We start from the raw sequence: 15,263 nt of genomic DNA on the forward strand, positions 1-15,263 counted from the left end.
TTTTCGAGAGCCCATTTGTAGCCTCATTTTTCTGTACATAGCTGACAGGAGTGTCACCTGACGTGGTCTTCTGCTGTTGTAGCCCATCTGCTTCAAGGTTCATCTTGTTGTGCGTTCAGAGGTGCTCTTCTGTACACCTCAGTTGGAAGGAGTGGTTATTCAAGTTACTGTTGCATTTCTATCAGATCGAACCAGTCGCCAAGAGAACTGCCGCTCACTGGATATTTTCTCTTCTTCAGGATCGGTATCTGTTAACCCTAAAGATGTTTGTGCGTGAAAATCCCAGTAGGCCTAACATTTGATCAGTAGTTTCTGAAATACTTAAACCAAACCATCTGGCACCAACAACTAGTCTCGTTCAAGGTTGCAATGCTGGGTTTGTACTTCAGCAGATCGTCTTGACCATGTCTAAATGCCTAAATGCATTTAGTTGCTGACATGTCATTGGCTAATTAGATATTTGTGTCATTAAGTATTTAAAAAAATGTGCATATATTCTATTATTTTTCAATTCAAAAAGAGTTAAATGCATTCAGAGCAATGCCACAAAGAAAAGGCACAAAATCATCTCGCCTACCCTGATAAACATTCAAACATTAAAAGAATCATCTGTAAAAAAGGCAGATGAAGAAATATAGTTGGATCTTAAAGGACGCTTAAGAATGTGTGTAAAGGGAACCGGCCATTGCTGGCAAAGAGTGTTGAGTAAAGGTCAGGGCTATAGCTCATACTGAGACTAGAAAATGTTCAGCCATAAGACAACATGGTCTTTCTTGCAGATGAGAAGATTGATGCCACCCTCATACAGCATCCATTAAATGAGGCTACATCGTAGCTTAGCATGAAGACTGGTAACAAGGTAACGCCCATCAATGAACTAATCACATCGGATAGTTGAATCGTTACCAAAAAGTGTAAAAACTGCAATTTGTCGTTTGATTGGTGTCATCATTTAGGTTTGTAGTGACGTCCTGGAGTCTACGCTGGTTGCCTGGCAACTGCTCCCAACCAAAAAATAGTCTGGAACAACATAATTTGTCAGATTAAACAAGACGAGAGGTGACATCTTAACTAATGAGCTCTAGAAAGTCCTATTAGGCAGCTTTTGTTACCATTGTAAAGAGCCAGACGAGCTGTTTTGCCCTGTTTCGAGTCTGTGTTACTAACCGGGTGCTGCTAGCTTTATACTGAATGGACAGACACAAGAGTGGTATCAATCCTCTCATCTAATCCTTGGTAAGAAAGGACACAATCTTCCCAAAATGTCAAACAACGCCTTGAGTAGCTTTGTCCTAGCTCAAAGACTCCAGACATATTTTTTCTCCTTCAGTGACAGCTGACACGTGTTTATACTTCTCTCCCTGCAGATAGTTGCTGATGACAGAATGGTCACAAGAGAACAGAAAGCACGATGCAGACTCCATGTTTAGGCAACAGGGATAATAAATGTTCAGTCGTAGGAGCAGAGCGTGCTGAAGGTGGTGTTTCTCTGTTCGTCCTGTTGAGGGAAAGTGGGCTATTTAAAACTTTAGGGGAGGTGGAATAGGTGTAACATTGAATTGGCAGTGTAGGCTGAGAAGAGTTTGCAAAGTGGGACATAAGAGTGTGTCCCTCTATTCTTCCAGCCTCCTCACATCTTTTTTTTCTCTCTCCATCTCTGAAGAGACACAAGACAAGGTGCAAACCCAGAAATGTCATGCCAATGTCAAGTGGACATGGCTATTTCCCCCCTTTGTCCTATTTCTCAGTCTTTTTATTTAAATCTCCAGCTATTACATAATAAAGTATTTTCTTTACCCCTGAGGATGGATGTGTCACCCACACAACACTATGAAAGGCAGGCATGCTGCTGGAACTCACAACATCAACACAAGCATCGCCTTCTCAGACTAAAACTGAAAATGGCCAGAGAGTTTGTCTCTGCTGTGAAAGCATCATGGGTAAGAAACAAGTATTAGATGAGGAAGACCAGCTCAGAAAAATATTCAGCTTCTCTGGTATCAGCTGTTAATGACTCCTGAGGCAGAGCACATATAACAGAGCTGAATGCATCCGACCTTATTGAGTAAACTGTGTGTGTGTGTGTGTGTATCAGTGTGTGTGCGTGTGTGCGTGTGTGCGTGTGTGTGTGTGTGTGTGTATGTGTGTGTGTGTGTGCGTGTGTGTGTGTGTGTGTGTGTGTGTGTGTGTGTGTATGATTGATTATTTGCTTCGCTCTGCATTGCTCCTGCCCGCAGCGATGGTAGAGCTTGTATTATGTCACTGTTGCTGCCCCACTGTGTAAAAAAAGAAAAAAATTCCCACCACATCAAGCTTTTATCACTTTTTTCCTAATTAATTAACACGCAGAGGATGTTCAACTTGGACCTTCCAGTTTAAATCATGTTCGCTCTTTAACCAACTGATGTCATCAATTTCCTGTTTTCTTTTTTTTTTTCTGCTTTGCTGAGGCCAGAAAAAAAAAATCATAAGCAGAAGTATTGTAAGAATGCAAACAGGAAAGTCTTGGCAACTACTCAGATTTAGTGTGAAACAAAGTAATTTAGTGTTGTGTAAAGATGACATCCAGTACATGTTCCACTCAGCACTGAACCACAGGCAATTAAGAGAGGTCGTTACAGCAGAATGATTCAGTAGGAAGGAACAGGGGCAGGAAGTGTGGGATGATAAATATATTAAAATAATAATAATAATAATAATAATAATAATAATAAAAATAATAATAATCTGTCTAGTCCTGTTTATTGTGTCATAACCAGCAGCAACCAAGGAAAGAAAACTATGATTTAATAAAAGACTGAAGCAACAGAGGAGGGAGAAAACAGAATTGGGGCTAGAGAGGGAGAGCAGAGTGATAAATGATCTGTCCTCTATATAGGACGAGGTGTCTGCAACTTTTCAGGAGCCCCAGAAAGCAAACTTTCTGCCTGAAATCTTTCTGGGTCAGGAAGCCTCAGGGGTGGGGGGTGGGGGGGGGGGCTCAGAGCAGGCCTGGCCGTCCTTTGACCACGCTGGTCTGTGCATCACTCAGTCCCCTGTGTCAACACCTCAAAATGTGATCTGAAATAACATGGATTACATGTGCAGACGCATACAGGGGGTTCAAGTGAACTGCAAACTGCTTGTTCCATTTTCAACATTTGTCCTGAGCTCCATCATCAAGGACACAGCGTGACAGGAGGTCAATGCCAGCCTGTACTTCCACGTTTAGTCCAACCTGCCATCTAGAGGAGATGACGAGGATAAAGAGAACACACAGACACAGACTGTTTCCATCGTCAAAGCCTCCTTTACTTGATTTAACAATAATAGTGTTAGAAATTAAAACTTAATAAATCCTCAAGTACAGTACAAAGTAGATCAGTGAGATCGGTCCAGGGCAATCAGGGCTAAACAATCTGTGCACAACCGAATGAGGAATCTTTAAACAAATAAACATTTACATTATATTTGTTTAAAGATGTGGCAACATTTTTAAAAAAGTATGTTACGTAAATCAAGTAAGTACAGTAGCTGAAGCTTGTTGCCTCATTAATGAAGCTACACTCATATTTCTTTTTCAGGTTCATTCCTTTTTATATCAGTGCAAAAAAAAGCATATAAACGGTTTATATTTACTGGCAGGACCATCGCCAACAATACAGTGCATGGCAAAGATACAGACACTACTATACATATAAAATTACTCATTCTTTGATACAGCCTGTGCTTCAAAGTGTTAGTCTTAGAGATGCATGTAATCCAGTGGAAGAACATGTCGAAATAAAGGCATAACTAATTCATTTTTTTACCAAAGATCAGGCCATTCCAGATTTGGGCGTTTTTGAGAAAGGTGGCACTATTCTTTTAAGCCCTGGAAACAACAGTAAAAATGTGAAATTGTTTGTTTGTTCAGTTGAAATGATTTCTTTGAATTGTTTTTGAAATATCTGATACATTGAAAAAATAGTTGAGATCACAGAATATGTTTCCTTTTTCAAAAAAGTCTATAATCTTCCCCTATGATATGCGGCTGTGGGGAGAAATACAGGTCGCATCACTGTAATGTTCCACACCGGCAGGTATCTGGGCCAACGCCTCTGGTGGCTCTCAGCATCACACCTGCTGTAGCAGCGGGCAGGGGACACTGGAGGGTGACAAAGTAGGTAATCGTGTCCCCTCTCAAAGAACACGGTGTCTTCTTTTATTCAGTCCAGCCAGACCCATAACATCTTACAGACACAATCATGGTTTCACAGTCAGTTTGTAGCAGAAAGAGGGCAGCAGACTTCTATTTCCGGCACTGGAGGAGCTGATCCTATAAAACTGTGGCCTCCTCCATGGCATCTACCCACCTGTATGAGGAGAGGGTTTTTACATTAGGAGGAAAACAGCCTGAACTGCACTTGTGCTAGAAGAGTCATTTCAGTTCTGCATCATCAAAACAATACCAATTCTGTGCCTGTCGTTGTGACATAGCTACATTATTAACTGTTACTTTTATAGCGTGCTCTTACATTTTAATTGTATTTTTTTATAGGAGAAGTTTCACCAAAATTTCTGTCTAAACTCCACACATTTCTTCTGTTCAGATAAAACAAAACTCTGTCTGTTCCATGGTCGTCTGTAGCTCAAGGATACTGTCCATTCTTGGGCCCCTAAAACCTTTTGGGATCTACTGAGTAATGTAAAAGTTAGAAACTTGACTGTTCTCTGACACTACAGGTAAATAGGGGAACATGTTTAACTAAGAGAGATCACCATTAAACTTCCCCAGTTGAGTACTTACTCAGTATTCTGAAATGTTATGTTTAAATATGGAAATGAGACATTATCCAATGGTAATTTAGAATCTAAAGAAGCAAAAGAGTTAAATAAGCACCTTGTTGGGTGTGTTTTCATGCTAATGAAACATGAAAAAGTTTTTAACTGTAGTGTCTCCCTTTACTTGCCTAAATCTTCAAAACATTTTGAAAGCAGCTATCAAGCAGGCTTGCTTCTTACCTCTGGGCTGTGTGGTTGTCCTCAGCTTTAAAGGAGTAATACAAAGTGTGTTTGTGGTAAAGCTGGAAGATGTTGGCCTCCTCCTCTCCCCCCTGCTTGTCAGGTAGCTTCACTGTGAATCCCAGCAGAGGTAAACTCTCGGATGCTACTTTCTCCTGCAGACAGAAAGTTCATCAGGGAACCAGAAACGGATAATTATATATAGTGATGTAGCTGTGGTTATCACTGTGTAAAGTCTGTTTTAGTGTCAATGTGTGCTGTTCAGGTTAAAGGGGAGTGCATGTTTCCCCTCACCTCTTGGGCTCGGTAGGTGTAAAGCACCTTGTCTCTTAGGAGGAACCACAATCTCTTCCAGTTCCTCTTGCTCTTCTTGCTGCGCTGTAGAGCACCACTAATGGAGCCTTCCTCTGACACTGTCACCTGCACAAAATAGGAGCAGGAGGGGACTGATAACTACCAATGTCACTTACAAAACTTGGTTGTTATCCACATCCTCAAACTCTAATCTGCACTGTGCAGTGAACGTGGCTTTCTTGTGTTGCAGGCGTACCTGGGTGAAGGAGGCGGTTCCTTTCCGATGTCTCCAGATGTTGGGAGGATGAATGTTTTGGAAAACAGCAGAGAGAGGACGACTGGAGCGGTTTGGCCGAGGGCTACTCGTTCCTGACAGTGGAGACATCTCTCCCCCTGAAGAAATATACAACTGCTCTTGAGTGTGCAACACACTGAATTCAGTCATATATCTATATTATATTGCTGCTGGAAATGATGTATTTGACATGCACTAAGGAATAGCAGCCCATGGCTTTCTTTTTTTGTAACTTTTTGTATTCCTTCCTTTCTTTTATACAGTTCTGCGGACTGATAATCACAGAGATCAGTGAATCCTAAAAGTGTATTCAAGCAAAGTTTACCCACCTCTCTTTTTCAGCTCGTTGTAACAGTGATCACACACTTTAGCCATGCGGTCTTTCATGTATTTTAGTGGATATCTATTCCTGGAGCAGCTCCGACAAACAATCTGTGTCAAACAAGATAAATGCATCACAAGCACATTAAAAACACACACACACACGCACAGAAAACACAAACACAAACACAAACACACACACACACACACACACACACACACACACACACACACACACACACACACACACACACACACACACACACACACACACACACGCTCTGGTCAAAGACACATGTTGTTGCATCCCCTAACAGATATTAAGGTCCCATATTATGCTAATTTGTTAGGTTCATACTTGTATTTTGGGTGCGTATTTCTCTGTGGATTGAACATTTTTACTACTACTTCCAAAGTATTTATATACCCCGGCCTGCTTTATAATAACAAAAAAACATGGAAGTCTCACTTTTTCCAATATGGAACCTTTAAAGGATTATAGAGCACTTTTATTTGTGTGTGACTCACTCTTCCGCAGCCATGGCAGTGGTGTCTACGGAGAGTGATGCTGAAATCTGAGGTGCAGTTCATGCACATCATCACTTGTGACACTGGAACAAGTGTGGGGGCTTTCTCTCCAAGAGTCAGCCGCAGACGATCTCTGGTCTGGAACAAACACACAGAAACAGAAAAATATATTAAAGCACACCACGGAGATGGATGCCGATGACTCATAACATCAGCTCGTCCCGGGTTGGGTGAGGATGAGCACGACTCAGGAAAAATGTTATTAAGTAATGGCTTAATAGATGATTATAGAGAAGCAGAGTTTGCTCACCTCTCCTGAGCAGCTGTTGAATCCTACAGATCCTCTGGCATGTTCAGTCACAGTGCGGCTTAGAGTGTAAAACCAGTCCTCTCTTTCAATGAAGGAACTACAAACAATACACACAAAATCACTGCACTACAATTCGTGTTGAATTTGGTGTAATGGTGATGTTGGCGCTACATTAACAATCAACTTTATGTTTTGGCCTGTAACTTTTTGACCACAGGTCAAAACAAAACTTAATTTTGACTAATATGTTGTTTTTTTCTATACTTCTACAAATTTGTGAGCAATTATCACCACATTCGGTACAGGAAACCTCTGGACCAAGCCGGAAAAAGTTACTTTTTCATAATTTTGATGTTTTTCTACAGCTGACCCTGAAAGTTTTGTAAAATAGTGGGTAAGGCTTATATTACAACAAAATGTCAGACCTGCTGAATACTTTGTATAACCACATGTGGTGGACATGGCAAATTTGGCACCACTTGGCCAATAGGTGGTGCTGTAGTGGCATCATCTACCTATAAAAGGAAGGAATCTGTCTGTGTGGCTGTGTGTAAACATGTATGACTGTCCTCGCATATCTCACAATCAGATGAGCGGTTCTCAAGAACGCTGCAAGCACTTCCGGGTACCAAGCAATCACCCTGTTCTGGATGGACACTGCACTAGTTAAATAAATACTAAAAATACTAAATACACTGTTTTAAACATTTTAGTCACTGCCATTATTAGATATTAGCCTTTATTCAAACAGGACACAGTACAGTGACCCACCTTGCAGACAGAGTTATGGAGATGTCTGCTCCTTCGATCCTCAGTGCATTTTGGACATTTTCCATGATGGGTTTACTGATCTGGGAAATCAGAAAGATCATATATTAAAGACCAGGAAGTCAAACTTTCCAGTCTGATTTAACGTTCTCACATTTGTTAACTGCAAACAGGTAAATTATGTAATATTATGTTACAAAATCAACGTGTATTATTTAATGCATTCATGGCCGTTGTTTTTACATGTGTACTGCCAGCTTTAATTGCATACCAAGCGAAAACATGTTCAGAAACCAGAGAGATTAGATCAGACTTAATAAAAGTATCTGACCTTCAAGCCAGTGAGTGGCAAAGTATTCTTCAGTCTGTATTTCCCGTCCTGCTGAGGGTAGGTGTAGAGCAGCACATCATTCATCTAACAACAGAGAGAGATACCAATCATAATTCAGACAAGCAAACGCAGATCAGAGCACATCAAAATAGAAAACAAATTTAAAAAAGAAGGTAAAAACAGTCCGAATCGCTGCACAGACTTCATCATTTATGCATGTGCAGTGATTCTCCAGTAGGTGGAACTCTAATACAAAACTTGACCACTATGAGTTCACACACCTGATTCACAACAGGCGTGTGTGTGTATTTTTCCTCTTATTTTTGATAGGGTGGTGTACAGGCAGACCATTGTCCACTCAACACAGTACAGCTCTCTACTGGTTAACTTGGACATCAACACAAAACCTAAATTTAAAGTCTCCCCTCTACTAGAAAGCTGTTGAAGGTTTATTTTTGTGTTTTTATGATGAGATACTTCCATAAATATAAAGCAAAGTAGTTGATAATAAATTGGATGGTTATCCTCTGTATCATTTTACCAGTGTGTCTTTGAGTTATGAGACTGGGAGCTCCTGCAGACTTATTTTATCATGCTGCCTTCAACATTAACAATAGTTGCTAACACGTGATGAGTGTCTGGGTGGATTAACTGGCAGGATAAAAGTTACGCAGCGATGATTACCAACATTTCTCCAGAAGAGACATTTACGAGCATTTTTAGTGTCGAGCCCAGAACACAAATTTCACAAAAGCCCCGGGAGGTGGAAGCTATGTGCTTGGATGATGCTCTATGGATCATTTGCGAAGGCGTTCAGTTTTAAAATCTCTCCTTATTATGAGATTTCAAGGCTATCTCTTCGCTTAGATTATTACAAACAGAATGTCTGGTACAGGGTTTTCTCTCTGACTCCCACTTTTACATCTCTCATGAAATAAATGACGTTGTGATGACCTGGCTGTGACAGGTAGTGAAAAATGACACAAATTTCATTGTTACAAGAGTGAGTCGAGTGGAGACGAGACGTGCAATGCAGTGTTTAGTTTATAAATACAACTTTATCGATTAAACCCATCTCCTCTCGCTCCGCTTCCCTGTTTTACTTCAGCACACTTTTAGTCAGCTGAAAGCCATGTCTATTTACGGTCCCATATTGTAAAAATGTCTTTTTGATTTTAAAGCAGGTTGAGGTGCTATATAAATACTGTGAACGTATCAAAAAACTCAATGCACAGAGAACTGCCCACAGCCCAATATATACTGTGCATACTGTTGTCTGCCTGGAAGCTATTGTACAGCAAATATTGTAATTGGATCTATATAAAGATATAAAGATGTGCTACAGTGGCGTAAAAGTTATTTCCTGGCTGTAATGATGGTGTAGAGATGTAAAGAGCTCAGATGTGGGAGACCATGAAATGCTGACCAATCAGAGCAGACTGAGTTTTTTTAGGAGGCAGGCTAAATGAGACAGTTGCTAAAGCAGAGTGTTTCAGACAGAGAGTGAGTACAGGTATATTCAGACAGACAGGATGAGAAAAGAGCATTAAAGCATGTAAACATGTTCTAATAGAAACCCACAATACAGGTATGAACATGAAAATATGCATAATGTGGGACCTTTTAAGGCAAAGACGCATCAAACTAACATTAACCCAACAGAATTAGAGTAAGTTAAGTTCACAGGTGCACACGGATAAGGAGCTGGTGTTGACCTTCCCAGTGCTGTCACTAAAGAACTGGTACAGGAAGTCAGCATTCAGAAACATCCTGCCAGGAAACCCTGCTCTCAATAGCTCAGTCTGGACGTAAAAACGCAGCAGACAGAAAATGCATGACTCTACATTTTACTTAGAGATGTCTCAAAAACTTACTGTGGTTACAATAAAGAAAAATATAAAGATTACACAACTTAACACAGTATCACCACATGTGTCTGTTAACTTAAACACTACAAACAGGAAGTAGCATTTACCAAAAACAGATGGCGGGGCTGTTGATTCTTCCTGCTGACCTTCATCAGGGTGCCCTCCTTCACAAAGACCTGATTTAAAAAAAAGCATATACACAGGACCAAACTGAACACTTCACAACTCATCTGATCATGACAGCCAGAGGGCATCTGCGATAATTAATGTTGTTTAAAAACAGGGCCAGCTGGGGATTCCCAGCTGAATGATTGTGGAAAGGGCAACACAGGGGTGGTGCAGGGCAGACAGGGTGGGCTGGCAAAGAAACAATGTTGTTATCAGAGTCATACCCTGCCAGGCTGCAGCAGGTCCCGCTGGCCACGAACACTGTACTCTATGTTGACCAGACGCAACAAGTTCTCCTGAGACACAAAGAGAGAGAAGAACAGAGAGACAGGGAGAGAACATTAGACAACAAAAGAAGAGATTTTATGAAAAAGTCTATTCCCAATCATTTTCCCAACCAAACTATGACTCACAACTCCCTTTGTTTAAGACAAAGTTATCGCCTGGTTCAGGCAGGCACGTTCTCTTTGAAATTAGCCACATTATTAAGAAATGTCATCAAACAAGAGCTGCTCTGAGTCTGTACCACATTGCTTGGAGCTAAATGCTACATCAGACTCACTATGATAATGCTAACATGCGGATGTTTATCTGTCATCATCTCAGTTGAGTGTTGTTGGCACACTTTAAAGACATATTTTAAAGATTTAATCCAGGTCTGTGTTGTGGCAATGTGGGCATTGTGTTCAGATGAACAGTGTTTGGCCTGTCTCCACAGCGTAAGTCCCCGTGGAACAGAGCATCGGAGATCTGCCAAAACCATCAAAGTATCCCTTTAAGAACAAAGTAAAGCTGTGGCCAATTGGAATTAAGTTATTAGTTTCATAGGTCCTTGTTCATAAATCAAATTATTGGACTAATAAAGGTTGCAGGAGCCAAATATGTTGTTGGAATAACCAGACGTTAAAGCTATAGCTCTGTAAAAAAAAAGTTGTGTTTCTCTTCATCTTTGCTGAAACAGCACATTCTATACAGTATATTCTGACAGCACATTGAGACAACCTGTGAAAAAGTAATGTCACTCTACATCTCTCTGAGGTAGGACGGCGCTCTGGGGAGGGCGCTGAGATAAGGATTGACCATGGAGGACAGTGGACAAAGAAAGAACATGTAACCTGTAACTGGTTATCTCTAGAGGTGTTGACATTACTTCTGTTGATATCAAGGGCATAGCTCTTTCTGATCATTTCTGCGTGTTCTTTGACTTACAGATAACTCCAATCTTTTTAGTTACCCTCTGTGTCTGTTAATAAAAGGTACATAAATGAGAATACCAGTGTTAAGATTAAGGAAGCTACAGAAATGTGAGGGAGAGACATTTGAGGAATTTCTGGATTATTTCAACTGCAAAATCTCAAATGTCATTGATACCATTTCACAGATTAACTAAGAGGACCTTGACCAGACAGAGATCACCATGGAGCAACACTATGATGGTAACGGCTCTGAAAACAGAATGCAGGAAATCAGAGCATAAATGGAGAAAAACTAAACTTCAAATTCAAATGACCTCTACAAACAAAGTCTTTGTAATTTTAACCATGGGTTATTCAAGGCTAGACAGAAACACTTTTCTGAAATGATTAATAAGAACATCAACAACATTTGCGCTTTGTTTGCTATGGTTGCTAAGCTTACACCCCCCCAGAAGAGATAGTTTCAGAACTCTCCTCCACAGAATATGTAATGAATTCGCTTGCTTTTTCAATGAAAAAGTAAAATCTATAAGGCTAAATATCCACACAAATCATTAAAATAATACATGATGAAATCCCTAAAATCACCTAGGAACAAACTGTAATGTCAGAGTTTAATACAGTTGACCAAAAAACAGTAGAAGAAACAGTTCAGCATCTCAAATCATCACCATGTTGTTTTGACACAATGCCCTCTGACTTTTTCAAAACTACTGTAAGCTCTGTCCACACTGATCTGCAGCAAATAATAAATAAATAATAAATTGCTCACTTTAATCAAGCATGTTTCCTAAACCCCTAGAAGTAACTGCCATCAAGCCACTCTTAAAGCAGAGAACGTTGGATATCATCATTTTAACTAATTACAGACCCGTCTCAAATCTTCCCTTTATGGTCAAGATTGCTGAGAAAGTGGTTTTTAATCAACTCAGCAACTTCTTGAACTCCAGTGGACTTTTTAACAAATTTCAATCAGGCTTCCCGCCTCACCACAGTACAGAAACAGCTCTTATTAGAGTGTTAAAGGACATAAGGTTGAACACTGACTCAGGCAAGGTGTCACTTCAGGTCCTGTTGGATCTCAGTGCTGCGTTTGACACTGTGGATCACAGTTTACTGCTGAACAGGAGGAGCAGAGTTATTTTGTACTGGTAATTATCAATCCAATTGAGTGATTATGACATGTGGAGTTCCTCAGGGGTCAGTCCTTGGACCCCTTCTGTTCAACTTATATATGCTGCCTTTGGGTCAAATTCTGCAGAATTACAATGCCAACTATCATAGTTATGTAGATGACACACAGATATATCTCACACTGTCTCCAGATGAGTGTAGTCCAATAGAGTCTTTGTGTCACTGTTTAGAGCAAGTCAAAAATTGGATGAACCAAAATTTCCTGCAGTTAAAAACTGAGATCAATGGTTTTGGCAATAAAGAGAAGAGGGTTGCTGTCAGTAAACACCGTGAGTCACTGTCTTTATAAACTAAAGACCAAGTCTGAAACCTTGGCGTGCTGATAGACTCAGATCTGACCTTCATCAGCCATATCAAATCCTTCACCAAATCAGCCTTTTATAAACTAAACTAAACATATCCAGAATTAAGGGTTTTATGTCCCAAACTGATCAGGAGAAGTTGATTCATGATTTCATCTCCAATAGACTCGACTACTGTAACGGTTTTCTGACAGGACTCCCCCCAAAAAGTATCAAACAGCTGCAGCTCAAATTTTAACCAGAACATGAGATCAGATCACATCAGCCCAGTTCTTAAGACCTTACATCGGCTCCCAGTCAGCTACAGAATAGATTTTAAAGTTCTGCTACTGGTTTACAAATCACTGAATGGTTTTGGTCCAGAATACATGAATGCCATGTTAGTAGAGTATAAACCCAGTAAAGCTCTGAGATCTACAGACTCAGGTCAGATAGTGGAGCACAGTTCAAACTAGACATGGTGAAGCAGCATTTAGCTGTGATGCTGCACACAACTGGAACAAACTATCAGCACATCTGAAATCAGTCACAACTGTGAGAACTTTTAAATACAGGTTAAACACATTTCTCTTTTCATGTGCTTATAGCTGAGCTCTTGTTAATAACTTTAAACATTATCTATGTTCTTTTCTTTTGCTTTTTTTTAATTCTTATTTCCTCCTGCTTTTGTTGTGTTTTTTGTTTTAAAAAATGTTTTTTCTTTATGTAAAGAACATTGAGTTTCCTTGGTATGAAATGCGCTATATAAATAAAGATGCCTTGCCTCTGTCATCTGCTAGATCCACTGTACCTGACCAACAACCAATCAGAGATGAGGAGTCTCTGACGTAGTGTCAATGGCTGCTCTGAACTTCAACCAAACTGTGAAGCTAGGCAGTGCTGATCAAATATGAATCAAGATTATGTAACAGCATTGCATAATTCTCACATGTGTGTTTTTAGAAACATATTTTAGAGTAGAGGTAAAATGAGAAAGTTTGTATGGCAGGTCTCTGGCCCTCACTTCTCCTCAGAGGCTAGTTGTCAGGATTAGCATGCTTACTCCGTCATGTTGATGGTTTGTTCTTCGATCAACTGCACAAACAGATGGTTTAGGAACACAACATGTCAGCTCTGTTATGCTAATTAAAAAGCCGCACTTACACCAGGACTTGCAATATAGTCTAATTCCCTATGGTACACACTAGTTGCTAATCTGGAGCAGCGTGAGGATTCGGCCGTAAGGGTCTGTGTTTTACAGTCTCTATGCATGGTACTTTGTTAAATATCAGTTTAAATCATCATAAATGCTGGCTGCACTTCTCTGGGAGCCGGTGTAATCTCTGCTCGAGACACGGAGTGCCGTGTCAGTCTCTACCCTCGAAGAAAAATCCTGTTCCCGTTGCAAAATTTAAAAAAAAATGACTCCCATTCCCTCCCGGTCCTGGAAGAATAATCTCAACACTGACTCCCACTCCCGTTTATCTAGCAGCGTGTGCTGTTAGCCTAGCTCCCGGGCAGGGGTGCTAATGTGGCTAAGGAAAGGGGAGGGGTCAAGTTCTGACAAGAGGGCGACTCCCAGAGGTGAGTACGATTGGGTCAAGTTGAGAGAACAGACCCCGACGAAGAGCCAACTTCCATTTTTTGTACATTCTATGGTTGAAACAAAGCAGACGACAGCGGCAAAAAAATGTGAACAATCGCGATCGTCTCTTTCGTCAGTTAGACATCTTTTACATCAATAAGAAAGAGGTAAAATGACAATTACGTTGTTTTTTAAAAACTCAGATCTGTTCAAACAACGGGGAACACGGCACTGCGGCGTTGTAGAAATACGAGGCTTGGACAGGCTTGGACCTGGAAATCCTATTTTGAAAGGGCGTTACGTCACATGTTAACAGCCGGATAGAACTTTTCAACGGAATTCCAGTGCTAGGCAACAGCCTTGGTCCTTGTGAACTTCCTGTCAGCTGATGCCATTCACATACACTGCAACATGAAATAAAATAGGACAAATTTAGAAAGCTTATGTGTACAACTTTGTCAATAGACCTTTTCAAAGATGTAAACATAAACATTCTAAATGTGTCTAAAAGTTTTTTTCCTGTTGCATTGAATGTGAATGGCATCAGCTGACAGGAAGTGAACAAGGACCAAGGCTGTTGCCTAGCAATGTAATTCCATTGAAAAGGTCTTTAAATGTTGATACATTTCACTGTGAACCACAAACGGGAATTTTGTGGTGAGGCTAGAGAAAAAGTCAGGACATCCCAACTGTAGGATTTATTGTCTAAGAGCCATGAATGTCTGCACAAAATGTAATGCCAACGGTAACTGAAAATTGTGACCTGCTGGTGACACTAAAGGAAAAGTCAAAGTCATTAGGATTCATCCTCTAGGGGACCATGAATGTTTGTCCAAAACGTTGTTGAGATCGAAATGTTGGGTACCACTGCTCTATGCTTTGGTAGTGTGAAAGAAGATAAGGTTCAGTTGGAAAAAAAGTTTACAGATGTCTTCACGAGTTTGGTCTCCCGGGAGCAGATTCATGCTGAATTAAAGGGAATGATTCATAATATTAGAAACAGGATTTTAGTAATGTCATTTTGATAACTTGCTGAGGGTGAAAATGTTCTCATATTTCTCTCTCTGTATACATTTAGTCACACCTGTGCTGTGAAAAGTGACGCTACATTGACTCAGGAAGCACTTTCCTTCTTGAGTCA

At 40.4% G+C, this 15,263-nt stretch overlaps 1 protein-coding gene across 1 annotated transcript in view; it reads right to left on the reverse strand.

Annotated features, from left to right (window-relative positions):
* Nucleotides 1-4,058: 4,058 nt before the first annotated feature.
* fgd5b (FYVE, RhoGEF and PH domain containing 5b) overlaps nt 4,059-15,263 on the reverse strand; it is a 29,387-nt gene continuing 18,182 nt past the window's right edge. The window contains exons 11-21 of the mRNA XM_083939823.1: nt 10,091-10,162; nt 9,806-9,874; nt 7,831-7,914; nt 7,503-7,582; nt 6,732-6,828; nt 6,422-6,559; nt 5,902-6,004; nt 5,534-5,670; nt 5,278-5,403; nt 4,984-5,138; nt 4,059-4,334 (exon numbers count right to left, since the gene is read on the reverse strand). Of these exons, the coding sequence (XP_083795949.1) occupies nt 4,298-4,334; nt 4,984-5,138; nt 5,278-5,403; nt 5,534-5,670; nt 5,902-6,004; nt 6,422-6,559; nt 6,732-6,828; nt 7,503-7,582; nt 7,831-7,914; nt 9,806-9,874; nt 10,091-10,162 (1,098 nt within the window). The 3' untranslated portion in view covers nt 4,059-4,297. The remainder of the gene's footprint in view (nt 4,335-4,983; nt 5,139-5,277; nt 5,404-5,533; nt 5,671-5,901; nt 6,005-6,421; nt 6,560-6,731; nt 6,829-7,502; nt 7,583-7,830; nt 7,915-9,805; nt 9,875-10,090; nt 10,163-15,263) is intronic.

This window comes from Echiichthys vipera, assembly GCF_963691815.1.
Source record: "Echiichthys vipera genome assembly, chromosome: X".
In the NCBI taxonomy this organism is placed as follows: domain Eukaryota; kingdom Metazoa; phylum Chordata; class Actinopteri; order Perciformes; family Trachinidae; genus Echiichthys; species Echiichthys vipera.